Below are 12,402 nucleotides of genomic sequence, written 5' to 3' on the forward strand. Positions count from 1 at the left end.
ACTGAAATGTTCACAACAGTGATCAACGCAAACACAACACAATGAGCGGAAACATGGCCTTCCTTTGGCCTCTTCTGATCTGTCACTCACTGCCCTCCAGTCCCAAAGGTCTCCTATCAGAAGGAAACCACGCAAACCGTGGATGGCACCAGGAAATGGATATCTTTTTCCTCGTCAAGGAGCAAAAACCGATAGAAGACGTTTTCCAGTTGTAATTTTGCGGAACACAGAGACGGACTGATTGACATGGCGGCAGCGAGGCCTTCCCGTAAGACATAGAGGAAAGGGAGACTTTAAACAACGGGACGAGGATCCTTCAGAAGGAGAAGGAGGAGGAGACGGAGTAACAGAGGGTTAAACAAAAGGAGAGAGAAGAAAGAAGAGAGGGAAGGGAGAGGGGGACAGAGGCAAGGGAAGCCAGCCAAGGACAGAGACAAAAAAGTCCTGGAGGGCAATTCCTCTTGAGACTGAGTGTATGTGTATGTGTTAATGCATGTATATGTGTGTGTTAATGTATGTGTGTGCGAGTGTGTGTGCGTGTCAAAGCAGATGGCAGCTGAACAGTATACTTCAGGCGAGTGCCCTGTCATTGCCCCCCCCCCCCCCCTAACACACACATAAACACCTCCTCTTGCCCCTCCCTCATCAATATAAAACTCCCTTCCCCTGACCTATTCAGCCCACCACACAAACACACACACACACACACACACACACACACAAATGCATACACTCACTCTTCGTCTTTCAGTCACTGCCTTCAAACAAAAGAGGTCCACTTTAGGAGCTTATCTAATCTCGGGGTAAATCTTCATGGTTTGCAGAAAAGGCTTTGCCCACATGGAAGCCCCCCCCCCCCCCCATACCTCACACACACACACACACACACACATATAATCAACCACACTAACACTGACGCCCATACAGTACGCACAGTACAGGCAACCACACACACACACACACACACACCATACACTTATCCATACAATATACACATGCAAATAAAGAAACACACTACCTCAAATGACTGTTAATGTCTTATTGGCCTGGATGAGGTGAGGCACTGAACTCATCATAGTGTAACTTCAAATAGTTCATGGTTCAAAAGAAAGTCTACAGACACAGGGCAGATGACTTCATCAGTTGGTAGTTTTTATTGTTCATTAGCAATGACACCAAATGTACTCTATTTCAACTTTGCTTGCTACCTTAGGAGACGCGTCTTCCATTGTAAACAGTGAAAATGATGAAACTGTAGTCCATATAACTCCTTACAAGCTGTGTTTTTGACCGTGGCCGCACCAACGTACCAGCCACCTTGTGTTGTTGTCATGGTTATTCATGACAACATCCTGTTATCTTATCGTATTTCAGCCAGGCCCCACGCTCACGACATGTCAAGACCTATTGTTTTGTTTTTTTGTCGATTTCTTTTTTTAAAACAAACTTTTTCTCTTGTCCGTTTTCTTAAAGAATTATATTTACATCGGTAACGTCCCCGGCTGCCTGCTGCCAGAGATCACACACGCACAGTTAATAATAATAATGCAGTAAAACTCAAAACTACTTCACACTCCTTTTACGTTTTAAGTCCTTATGGTCAACCTTATAGCTCTAAGTTATGTGTCTTTTTCTCTTAACAAATAGTTGTATTTATATAGAGCTTAAGCTGTTTTATATCCCCGCCCCCCCCCCGCCCTCGTAAAAATAAAAACAAAAAGAACGCACCAAAGAAATATATAAATATTGCACTTAAAGTTCGGGTCTGCACGTGACCTGTTTCGTAGTTTGTGGTTTTAAAGAGGAAGAGAACGCGCTCTGAGCTGAAGGAAGTGATATCGGGAGATAGAGAAAGCAGTTCTGCAACGTTATCTAAATAAATAGGCAAACTTTATGCAAACTTTATACAATAAACACAAATTTGTTACTTCTTCCTTTAACCGTGTCTATGACAAAAATATGAGCAAGATCTACTTAGTGCCCGGTATACTTATGGAGTGCAGATATTATACCTAACGCAGATATAAAAAAAAAAGAGGAAAAAATATACACGTAAAAAAACAAACAGAAGAAAACGGCAGAAGACATTTCCAAACAAGTTTAAACAGAGCGGTGAACATCAAACGTGGAGCGCTTTAATGTCCTGAGAAGGCTTCCTCGAGGAGCCCTGGATCAGCTACAGTGGAAAAACAAACGCCTTGTGTGTTTTTGGCTCGTGCAAACATTTTGCAAGCGTTTGCTTCCGTTCTTTTCGTCTCGTCGTCCGCTGCGAACAGTCTTTGAAGACGGGCAGAAAGTCTCTTTTAGCCCGTTTCTTTTTTTTCGTCTGTTTGTTGTGTTCTACGCAACGGACACGCACACCCGCGTTGGATGCCAGGCGCGTGTTTGTGCGTTCCTGGTTACGCTTGTGTTGTTGCTGTTTTTTTTGTTCCTCCCTCGCGGTGGCGTCACTTGGCATAATGTTGTTTGTGATGAATTCAAACCAAGCAGGAACTCTTTCTCTTTTTTGTACACAGAGAGGCCTGTGGTCGCCACCTCCCGTCAGGCGAGAATGTGTGATTGTTTCTCGTTTGGGTTCTTGCGTTGTCGTGCACTGCGGCGCTACAGCGTGCGGAATATCGAACTGAAGTTCTAGTTATCGACCAGCGGTCGTCACTTCCGACACGTCGACTGTCATGAGCCCACTCCCCCCCATGCCCCCCCCCTACACCCACCCACCCACCCATGTCTTAGACAGCGTTGACGTTCAAACAGGGAAAAAGAAACAAAACACAGGATCGTACCAAAAACAAAACAGCTTCACACTGGCTTCCCGAGGAGGAGGTGGAGGAGCTCGGAAAAAAACGGGGAAAAGAACAGGAGGGTGGGGGTGGGGGTGTGACCGGACAGTACCGGACTGTCTTCATGTCAGCAAGGGGGCTTGTGTCCATACCCCCTCCGCCTACCTTTGTCCAACCGGAAACAACAACTTAAATACACAGAAATAACATTAAAGTCTGTGAAACCAAAAACAGTACAGCGATCAGAGAAGAATCCAGCTCCTGTTTTGGCCCCCTCATTGGCCACAATATCTTTTTTTTTTACTATCCATCCACCCACACGTCCTAACCATCCATCCATCCGTCCATCCATCCATCCATCCGTCCACACATCCATCCATCCATCCATCCATCCATCCGTCCACACATCCATCTATCCACGCGGCTTCGTTGAGTAAACATCGTTTCTTTGCAGTGCCATAGCTTGGTCATCTCTCTCTCTCTCTCTCTCTCTCTCACCGTAACCACCAAAAAAACTAAAATCAAAAAAACACACATCACAGTGGCCGGGTGGTGTGGCTACCGCGACACCAAAACAAAAAGCCCCAAAAACAAAAAAGGCAAATAAGGAGACGTAAACGGAAACCCACTCAAAGTGTCTGTGTTTCTCTCTTCCTCTCTCTCTCTCTCTCTCTCTCTTGAGCATCTGCCCCCTCCACCCTCCTCCGCTCTCATCGTCCGTGGCTCCTTTTAGTTTCTCCGCCCGCCCCCGTCTTCTCCTACGAGGACGAGGACGTGGAGGTGCCGCTGGATTTCTTCTGGTTGACCAAGTCCAGGTAGAGCTCGGAGCGCAGGAAGCGGGGGTACGAGTCCTTCTCCATCAGGCCGTATATCCGGCGCTGGGCCAGGTCGAAGCAGGAGCGCGCCACACTCTGGAGGTTGTCCTTGGTGTGTTCCCGTGTGTACGAGTCCAAGTTCACCTGGGAGGGAGAGAGGGAGAGAGAGAGAGAGGGGGGGGAGAGAGGTTATTATGGAGGCAGGGACAGTGGGAGGGCTAACGATTCAACCATTCATATTTAGTAAGTCCAAGTATTCATATCTATTGCTTCAAGTATTCATAGTTAGTCAGTAGAAGTATTCAGAGCTATTCAATGATTCATATTTAGAATATATTTTTGGCTAAATGTGATGTTGGCGGAGTCACGTTGAAAAAGTGTGGGTGAAACAAAAAGTGCCTATTAAACTCCTTGGCCCCATCCTGCACTATATTTAGGAGGTGATGTGACATCCTCTCCACCCCATTCATTCCATGGTCGGCCCAAGGAGCCATAATGACAGCACCACATTCGATGACATCAGCGCTCAAAGGCTGTGGCTTTTCTATTCAATGACAGCAGGGACTGCTTTGTCAACCATATTAGCTCCCTTCAAAGGGAATTATTGTACTTTTTTTCCGCTCTCTCTTCCTCTTTACATGACTGACTCCTGAGTTATTGGAGGGGAATGTCTTTTAGCTGGCTTTCCTCACTCCATGAGTCAGTAGCATGCAGTCGACCGCGTTTTCGTAGACGTTGTGTGTTAGCCATAATCCGATGCGTTCATCACATGTAGACGCATAACATGTGAGGTAAGGTAAGCTAAGTGGAGCCTTTGTCTCTGTCCTTTAAAGGGGACATATTATACCACCAGGTGTGAGTGTGATTAGCCGTTACAAGCCGTTTTGGCCTCTTCTGACATCACAAGTGGGCGTGTCCACCTAGATGTATGACGGATTGTAATGGCTAATCACACTCACGCCTGGTGGTACAATATGTCACCTTCAGTGGTTTTAAATTTGCATATTTTCTCTTTCCTTCTTCCTACTATAATCAATCTCCTACTGTGTCCCATATCTTCTCCCATCTCTTCCGTGTATCCACTGAACAGCACGTTCTCTTGGGTCCGCTCACCTCTTTACATGACTGGATGGCGATGTACTCGGCGAAGATCTTCTTGGCCTTGGACGCCATCTTGGACTGGGACTTGACCTTCTTGTAGTCCTCGCAGGCCAACCAGAACTCCAGGTTCTCCTCGCTGAACTCGGTGCGCAGGAACGCTCGGAACGCTGCCAGGCCATCTGAGAGGAGAGGAGGAGGAGGAAACGGGAGACTGTCAGACTACCAGAACACCATGGCAACGGCACAGCGAAAGCTTTTGTTTTGGAGGTGTGGGGGGGGGGGGGGGGGAGCAGAGCAGCCTCTAAATTGCACTGGCGAAAATGTGAGTCATGCAGTTGGAATAGAAGGCAGAGAAGGCACAACATCGAAGTGTGTGTGTTCCTAATGCACCATGTGTGTGTTCTTAATGCACCATGTGTGTGTTCCTACTGCACAATGTGTGTGTTCTTAATGCACCATGTGTGTGTGTGTGTGTGTGTGTGTGTGTGTGTGTGTGTGTGTGTGTGTGTGTGTGTGTGTGTGTGTTCCTAGTGAAGCTTGTGTGTACTCCTAATACACTGTGTGTGTGTGTGTGTGTGTTCCTGCTGAAGCATGTGCGTTCCTAATTCACCATGTGTGTGTGTGTGTGTGTGTGTGTGTGTGTGTGTGTGTGTGTGTTTCGACTGAAGCACGTGTGTGTTCCGACAGCACCAGGGGCTGAAGCCCAGCGAATCACCCTGGCATGTCCAAAAAGGATGCCTAGCCACCCGCCTCCACCCCTCCTCTCCTACTCACTGCCCCCCCTCCCTCCTCCATGACAACATCGACCACTTCCTGTATTCTAGCACCATGGGTGAACAAAGGGGATGACTGTCCCTCTCTCTGCGGCTGTAATGGTTAACATGGTGGGGGGTCACGGTGGTGGGGGCGCTGGAGGCGAGCGTGGGTCTGATTCATGGCAGAAACAGCCAGCCAGAGGCACGTGATTGGTCGGATTTAGAGGATCCGCTAATGGCTGGCGGAGGAAGGAGGAGAAGAAAAGGCGTCCTGAGGTATGAATGGCAGGAAGCCGCTTCCCACCCACCCCTTCTGGCCCACACCTTTCCGTTCCCACACGCTTGCCCGGCCCCACGTGCACACACACACACACACACACACACACACACACACACACACACACACACACACACACACACACACACACACACACACACACACACACACACACACACACACACACACACACACACACACACACACACGGGCCCGAGAGGCCAACGCAGACACTTTAAGAGGCTAAAGAGAAGAGAGGACAATGCCAGACGTGGATGAGGGGAAAACCTGCAATGTGAAAGTAATGGAGTATTGTTGGCTCTACTGTAGTCGTTTCCTCTCAGACCCCTCGAGCCCCCTAGCTTTAGCCTAACTCTTAGCATTGACAGACACATGCCATTGCTTTAGGCTGTTGTAGTCTCCTATTTGCAATAGCAAAAGGTAGAATGCAAGTCCAGCAAAAGAAATATAATCAACTCGCTTGATAAGAGCTTGGCCCTCGGTTTATCCCTCCTCCTCTGTGTGTGTGTGTGTGTGTGTGTGTGTGTGTGTGTGTGTGTGTGTGTGTGTGTGTGTGTGTGTGTGTGTGTGTGTGTGTGTGTGTGTGTGTGTGTGTGTGTGTCTTAGGCCTACGCTTCTATTTTTATGTCGGCGATTACTGCAAAGAGAGCATGGTTGCATACACACCGTCCGTTCATCAGTCAGACTTCATACACAAACACCACCAGCTTACACTAAACCCTCCATGTCAAAACAAGAGCATGCGTGCATGCATCCCGATTCTCCCCGGGCCAAGAGCTTATGTGTTTATACTGTACGGTCGCCCGGCTCGCACTGGGGAGGGCTGGCGCTGCGCAGCCAAAACCCCTTCACAATTTCCCTTAATCCACACCATATGGCAGTCACTTAATCCCAAACCAAACAGCGTGGATATATTTTTTTGTCGTTTCATGTGTTCCCAGACATGCATGCATGCAAAGGTGAGGGATGAGGAAAGGCTGGAGGGGGGGAAACAGTGTCAATGATCCTGAAAGAGGGGAACTTACATTTGTGCACCAGCAGCTTGTCCAGCGACTCGCCCCACTTCAGTGCCTCCTCTGGCGTGGGCCTGCAGATGAAAGCGGAGCGATTCTTTAGCAAGCCCATCTCAGCAAGGTTCCTCATTGTGTGACCCATCCGAAAGATCCTGCTCACTGTGGCGCCGCAGACTACAGTCGGACAGGACGGGGCTTCGGCTAAAGTGTGAGACGGATGGACCCTCAGGGCTGCGCTGGAACTGCGGCAGATATATAATCGTGTGTTCTTCGCTAAAGTCTTCAAAGTAGTCCACTGTTTGGCTCGTGTCCTTGGCTTGCCTCCTCTCTCCTTCTCGCTGGCTGTCTCTCTCTGCCCCGTGTGCCTCTGAGCGTGTGTCTCAGTGAGGCGGCTGTGTTGCTCTAGGCGCATGCACGTCACCGGAGGCAGCGAGAGTGTGTGTATGACTCAAGAGGAGGTGGTGGACAGATTTTATACTCCCCCCCTTGCTCACTGCATCTAGTGGAGGGGCGGGGAGAGGGGGAGGGCCGGAGGAGCTGACCAATGGCAGCGTGTTGGCACACATACGCTCCACCTCCCTATTTGACTCCGCCCCCCTCCCCCCTTCTCCCCCCCTCCCCCCCTCCCCCCTCCTCTCCAACTCCATGCCATTGTGATTCCCTGCCCGTTCTATTGAGTGGTGAGCCTTTTTCTAAATGCAATCCACGTTGCAGGCCTCGGTGCAATACACATCTGGAGGGCTCGTTCACGCCGCCAGATGATTGTTTGGGTTTTTTCCATTTTCCCCTTTGACAATTCTCTGTTGATCCTGCATGCGCTATTTTTAGCCCCCCCCCCCCGCACCGCGCTGAAAAAGTATGTAAAGGTGACCGACATGCACACCAACCAGAAGCAAACAGTGTGTTTTTGACTCTTGACATATATTCTTGCTCACTCGGTCAAGCTCAACATATTCCTAAAAGATATTTACTAACAATGCACTGACTCAAATATTCTTGCGTTTGCACGCTAAAAGGAATAGATTTACGGAAAATGTTAAGACAATTACTTATTATGTTAATTACTCAGATGTCCTTAACCAAATGCATGCACCATTGAACCGATTAATCTTCATAAAGCGTTTCTACCAAAGTCCTAATTAAAGCGTTACTTTTTTCCACTACCTCCAACACCTTTAGGGTATCGTGAAGTATAATGGCGGCAATAGTGGCTCTCCTGTCCCTGCAGGCCCAGCAGATCACAATCAACATTGCAACCACCCCCCCCCCCCCCCCCGTCCCCGTCCCCCTACCCCCCCCCCCCTCCTCAACCTTTGCTTGAACCTCATTTGAATCCCCCTGATCCCTTGTATTCTTCCTGGCCTTCCTTCCCCGCTCCCGTTCCGTGAACTCAATCCCAGCCTTTTACGAGCCTCCTCCTCTCACCTCCCCTCCACCGCTGCCCACTCTGTCTGGCCGGGGCGCACCGCCGCCCCAGAGTCCACACACGCCCGCACACCAGCGCGCCAGCCCTCGCCACAGAAAGGCATGCAGCGCCGTGTGAGTGAGTGTCCGGCCCTGGCACAGCCCAGCACAGCGTGGCTCGTACTACAGGGCAGGGGGGGGGGCGGCGGGGCGGGGGTCACGGAGCGGGTTCCGGTGGCTTCAGGAGTCCCGCCAACAGAGGTGCACTGAGGTGGGTCCCGCCCCCGTGTCTGCGGTCTAACCTGGAGGCGTCTTTGAGGCGGGACGACCCCCTAAACATGGACCTGCCTGCTTGTTCAGCACGGCGGTGTCTCCACGTTGACATTTAGACTTTTCGGTGTATATGGTCTCTGTAGTTTAGTTATTATACGATTTAATAATAGACAATCGGTTTTTATTTTTAAGCTTTAAAGTTTGTGTGAATCCGTTTTCATGCTGCTACTTCTTGACGTGAGACCCTAATTCGATTTTCCGTCTGGCACGGATAAAGTACATCACCGTGCATTGCTCGGGATTAAAGCGTCTGCTAAGTGACTACATTGTATGAGTACTTCAAATAATGGAGGTAATAGTGTAGTTATTGAAGTAAAAGCAATGCAATTGTCAAAGTAATAGTAGAAAACGTAATCATTTCAGTAGTAGTAATAGTAATTGAAGTAATAGCAATGTCATTGTCATAGTAAAGTAGATCAAGTTAAATAAATTGGAGTTACAGCAATAGTCATAGTTATAGTAGATAAAGTAATAATTATCGGAGTTAAAGTTATAGTCATAGAAAGTGCAGTAATAGTAATAGTAATTGAAGCAATAGCAATTGAAGTAATAGTAATATCAACAGTAAAAGCTATAGCAATAGTGATAACATTGGCGGAGGTAAGAGTAAAGACTTACTTGACTGACTTCATGGTCTTGTCCAGCTTGCTAGCAGGGCTGCTTCCTGGAGACTCATTCCTTCTCCGCAGGAACGCCAGGCGGTTCTTCATATCTTTGGCCCTGAGAGACAAAGCGATAGACAGAAAGAGAGCGAGACAGAAAGGAGGGGAGACAGGGGGAGGAGATAAAGAAAATGGGGAGAAAGATGGGAGAGGCAAAGAGAGAAGGATGGAGAGAGAGACAGATGGATTAGGCATGGGAACAGGATGATTGTTTGGTAAAGAGCACAGGAATTGAATCAACACATGGTTGAGTGATGGAGAGAAGAGGAGAAGGAAACACAACAGAGAAAAAGGAAGGAGAAGGGGAAAGAGAGAGACAGAGGAGGGAACGGGACGATTTGAGACCGATTCATCATTGATGAAGAAAGACATGATTGAGAGAAACGGACAGAGTAGGGAGGAAAGGAATAGAGAAACGCAGATGAGTTTCCGATCCATAACCCAATGAAACCAGTCCAGCGGCGACGGAAGACACGGTGAAAAGGTTGTCCACAGCGCCGAATACAATCCACAAGGAACGGAACCAAAAAAACAACAACAACATAGGCCAACAGGGCCAGGGGACCTGAAAAAACAACACTATTTATCATACATTTTTTTGAGTCTTCAAATTGTGACGATATACTGGACGTCCCGCTTCCCAAAGAGCTGCAACTCTGTCGCCACCGCTCCGAGCGCTTTGCTCGTGTGTCACCGCGACTCTGTCAATCTAAATCGCGCTCTATCACTCACTCTCTCTCCCCTCATTCAGGGACCTGTCTCTGGCACTAAGGGACCGAGAGAGAGAGGGAGAGAGAGAGAGAGAGAGAGAGAGAGAGAGAGAGAGAGAGAGAGAGAGAGAGAGAGGAGAGAGAGAGAGAGAGAGAGAGCTCCTCTGTTTCTCCTCCCTCCATCCTCCAGGGTGGGGGCGGGTGGGTAGGTGGAGCTCTAGGGTGGGATCCTGGTTAGGAAGCCGTGTGACTTGGGAGCGCCCTCACCCCCAAATGCTACCCCCCTAAAGGAAAACCAGTGCCATCCGCTCGCTCTCACCTTGCTCACCTCGCCTCCCCTGACCTCCGCGAACACCAGCAGCCACCCATCTCCCTTCCATGGCCGCCCCTACCCTAATTTGATTTACGCCCCCCTCCCCCCCCCCCCCCCCCCCGTCTGCTCCGTCCCATGCGGCCCGTTCGGAACGCCGCCTTCCACTTTCCAGAATTCCCCGGGGTTCTGTCCTGGCTTCCTCTTGACCCCGCGGAGCGCGCGCGTGTCTGCCGCTCAGGGACGTGACCTCGCCTCGGCTTCCCGCTTCGTCATTTCCTGCCTCCCTTCCTTCCTTCCTTCCTTGCCTCCTCTCGTTCTGGCCCTGCGTCTTCCTCCTCTTTGATTTCCACTGTGGGTTGGCTCCGCTTGCTAATAGCGCCGCCGTGCGCGTGTGCGCCGCGGCCCTGATCGCTCGTCATCGTCGTCATCCCTCGTCGCACCAACAAGCTCACTGTCTCTACCTCCCCCCCCCCTTCCCCCCCATCCACCCACCACACACAGAGGAGAAGGTGCCACAATTAAGGTAAGGAGCACTTTTCCAATTATAGACCCTTATTATAGAAACGCTGGTGGGATTGCGGTACAAGCCCATGCAGGGACACATGCACACGCACACGCACACGCACACGCACACACACACACACACACACACACACACACAAACATGCAATGCCACGCTTTTGTAAAAATGCAGAACTGCGGTTTAGAGTGGCCAATCCAAAGGTTACCTTGTAAACACAATGAAGTAACCATTTAATGATAGATCAAGTTTAAGACCTAAAACGGCAATTGTCTTGCTCAGAGCAAGTCTGTATTTTAACAAGGGTGTTGAAGGATCCATTATTATTATTATTAATGGTCAATCAATGGTCTACATTGCAGGCCCTTATTCTTGCTGCCTGCCAGGCAAAAGAGCATCTCTGACTCCTTACTGCCACCAAGTGGCAGACCCTGGAAGGTGTAAACTCAACGTATAGATCATTATATATGCGCAAAACCAGCTTTCAACATAAATGTAGGGTTTATTCATCATCATCATTATTACTTCTTGTGCGTTTCAGCAGTCCCACAGAACGTCACAGTCTGCAGTCGTAAAAAGAGGCTGTCTGAGTTCGACGCAATTTGTTTAGTTCCTAACCTTACAAACACACAGGTTGCAAAGTAGACTGCTGGGAAATGAGCACGGTTTACAAAGCTCTTTTGGCACGGAGAACCACGTTCTTCCCTGTAGGTCTTAAGCCTGCGTCCTGTATACATGAAAGGCTGACTCTAGTGACGTTTGTGGAGCTGAAATGAAGGAAGACTGAATGCATGCGCCGTGACAACCTCCCCGCTACACTCATTAATCACAATGCTTCAACCGTTATTATGTAATACGCACGTGTGTTTGTGTGTGCGTTTGTGTGTGTGTGTGCACAAGTGGTGTGTAATTGTGAGCATGTGTGTGTGAGTAAGCATGTGGGTGTGTATGTGTGTGCGTGTAAGCATGTGTGTGTGTGTGTGTGTGCGTGTGTTTGTGTGTGTGTGTGTGTGTGTGTGTGTGTATGTGTGTGTGTGTGTGCGTGTACCTGTGTGCAACGAAGAAAGTGTGGTGATATGGACTGTAGGAAAGCCTCTTTAGAACTGTCAACATGATATAATCACAAATGGCTACGCGTGCTTTGTTGAGTCTGCGTGTGTCATCACACTCTTGAAATGGCCATGGCCACCTGCATGCTATCCTCTTACATAAACCCACTCACTATGGAATACCAACACAATCAAATAATGTTCATTGGATCAGGTCTCGACATTGGATTGGCACTTCAGTAAAGTACACATCACTTTTTTGCAGTTGAAAACGGCACCGCTTGGGTCGGTGAACATTTCTATTATTTATTGTGGACCAAAATGTAGAAAGTTATCAAACTGCGGTAAACAACAAGAAGTCCGCTACTTCAGGTTAAAAACACAGAGAGGTGGTTTTCTATTGGCTGCGACCGCAGCACGAGCAACTGTTCCTATAGAATCCCAATTTTTTCTAATACATTTATGACTGACGTCACTGTCTTTCCTGCGCAAAATAGCTTGGTCTTCATCTGAAGTAGTTTCACTTCCTTGTTCATTTTTTGGAGGAAGAATGTTTCCAACATGCAAACACTTCAGTGCAAGAAGACTTCATCAACTTTCATCCACGTTGATGACGGAATGATCCCAGCCCGATGTCTGCAGTCTAACT

At 48.8% G+C, this 12,402-nt stretch overlaps 1 protein-coding gene and 2 long non-coding RNA genes across 5 annotated transcripts; 2 read left to right on the forward strand and 1 right to left on the reverse strand.

Moving 5' to 3' along the window:
• Nucleotides 1-1,131: 1,131 nt before the first annotated feature.
• On the reverse strand, nt 1,132-9,273 carry LOC132447439 (regulator of G-protein signaling 3-like). 3 transcript variants are annotated; one of them, XM_060038227.1, is made up of 4 exons: nt 9,118-9,273; nt 6,775-6,836; nt 4,709-4,875; nt 1,132-3,739 (listed from the first exon to the last, which is right to left on the reverse strand). In XM_060038227.1, exons 1-4 carry the CDS (start codon nt 9,207-9,209, stop codon nt 3,539-3,541), a joined length of 522 nt encoding a protein of 173 aa, XP_059894210.1. In that variant the 5' UTR covers nt 9,210-9,273; the 3' UTR covers nt 1,132-3,538. The 3 variants fall into 3 exon arrangements, with proteins under 3 accessions (XP_059894210.1, XP_059894211.1, XP_059894212.1); XM_060038228.1 differs by having other exon boundaries at nt 9,127-9,237; XM_060038229.1 differs by lacking the exon at nt 9,118-9,273 and having other exon boundaries at nt 6,775-7,359.
• Nucleotides 4,165-4,918, forward strand: LOC132447465 (uncharacterized). The gene is made up of 2 exons (XR_009523090.1): nt 4,165-4,391; nt 4,686-4,918. It is a non-coding gene; the product is annotated as an uncharacterized LOC132447465 (long non-coding RNA).
• Nucleotides 5,015-5,937, forward strand: LOC132447466 (uncharacterized). Its single transcript, XR_009523091.1, has 2 exons — nt 5,015-5,165; nt 5,399-5,937. It is a non-coding gene; the product is annotated as an uncharacterized LOC132447466 (long non-coding RNA).
• Nucleotides 9,274-12,402: the final 3,129 nt, after the last annotated feature.

The sequence above is a fragment of the Gadus macrocephalus genome, chromosome 19 (assembly GCF_031168955.1).
Source record: "Gadus macrocephalus chromosome 19, ASM3116895v1".
NCBI lineage: Eukaryota > Metazoa > Chordata > Actinopteri > Gadiformes > Gadidae > Gadus > Gadus macrocephalus.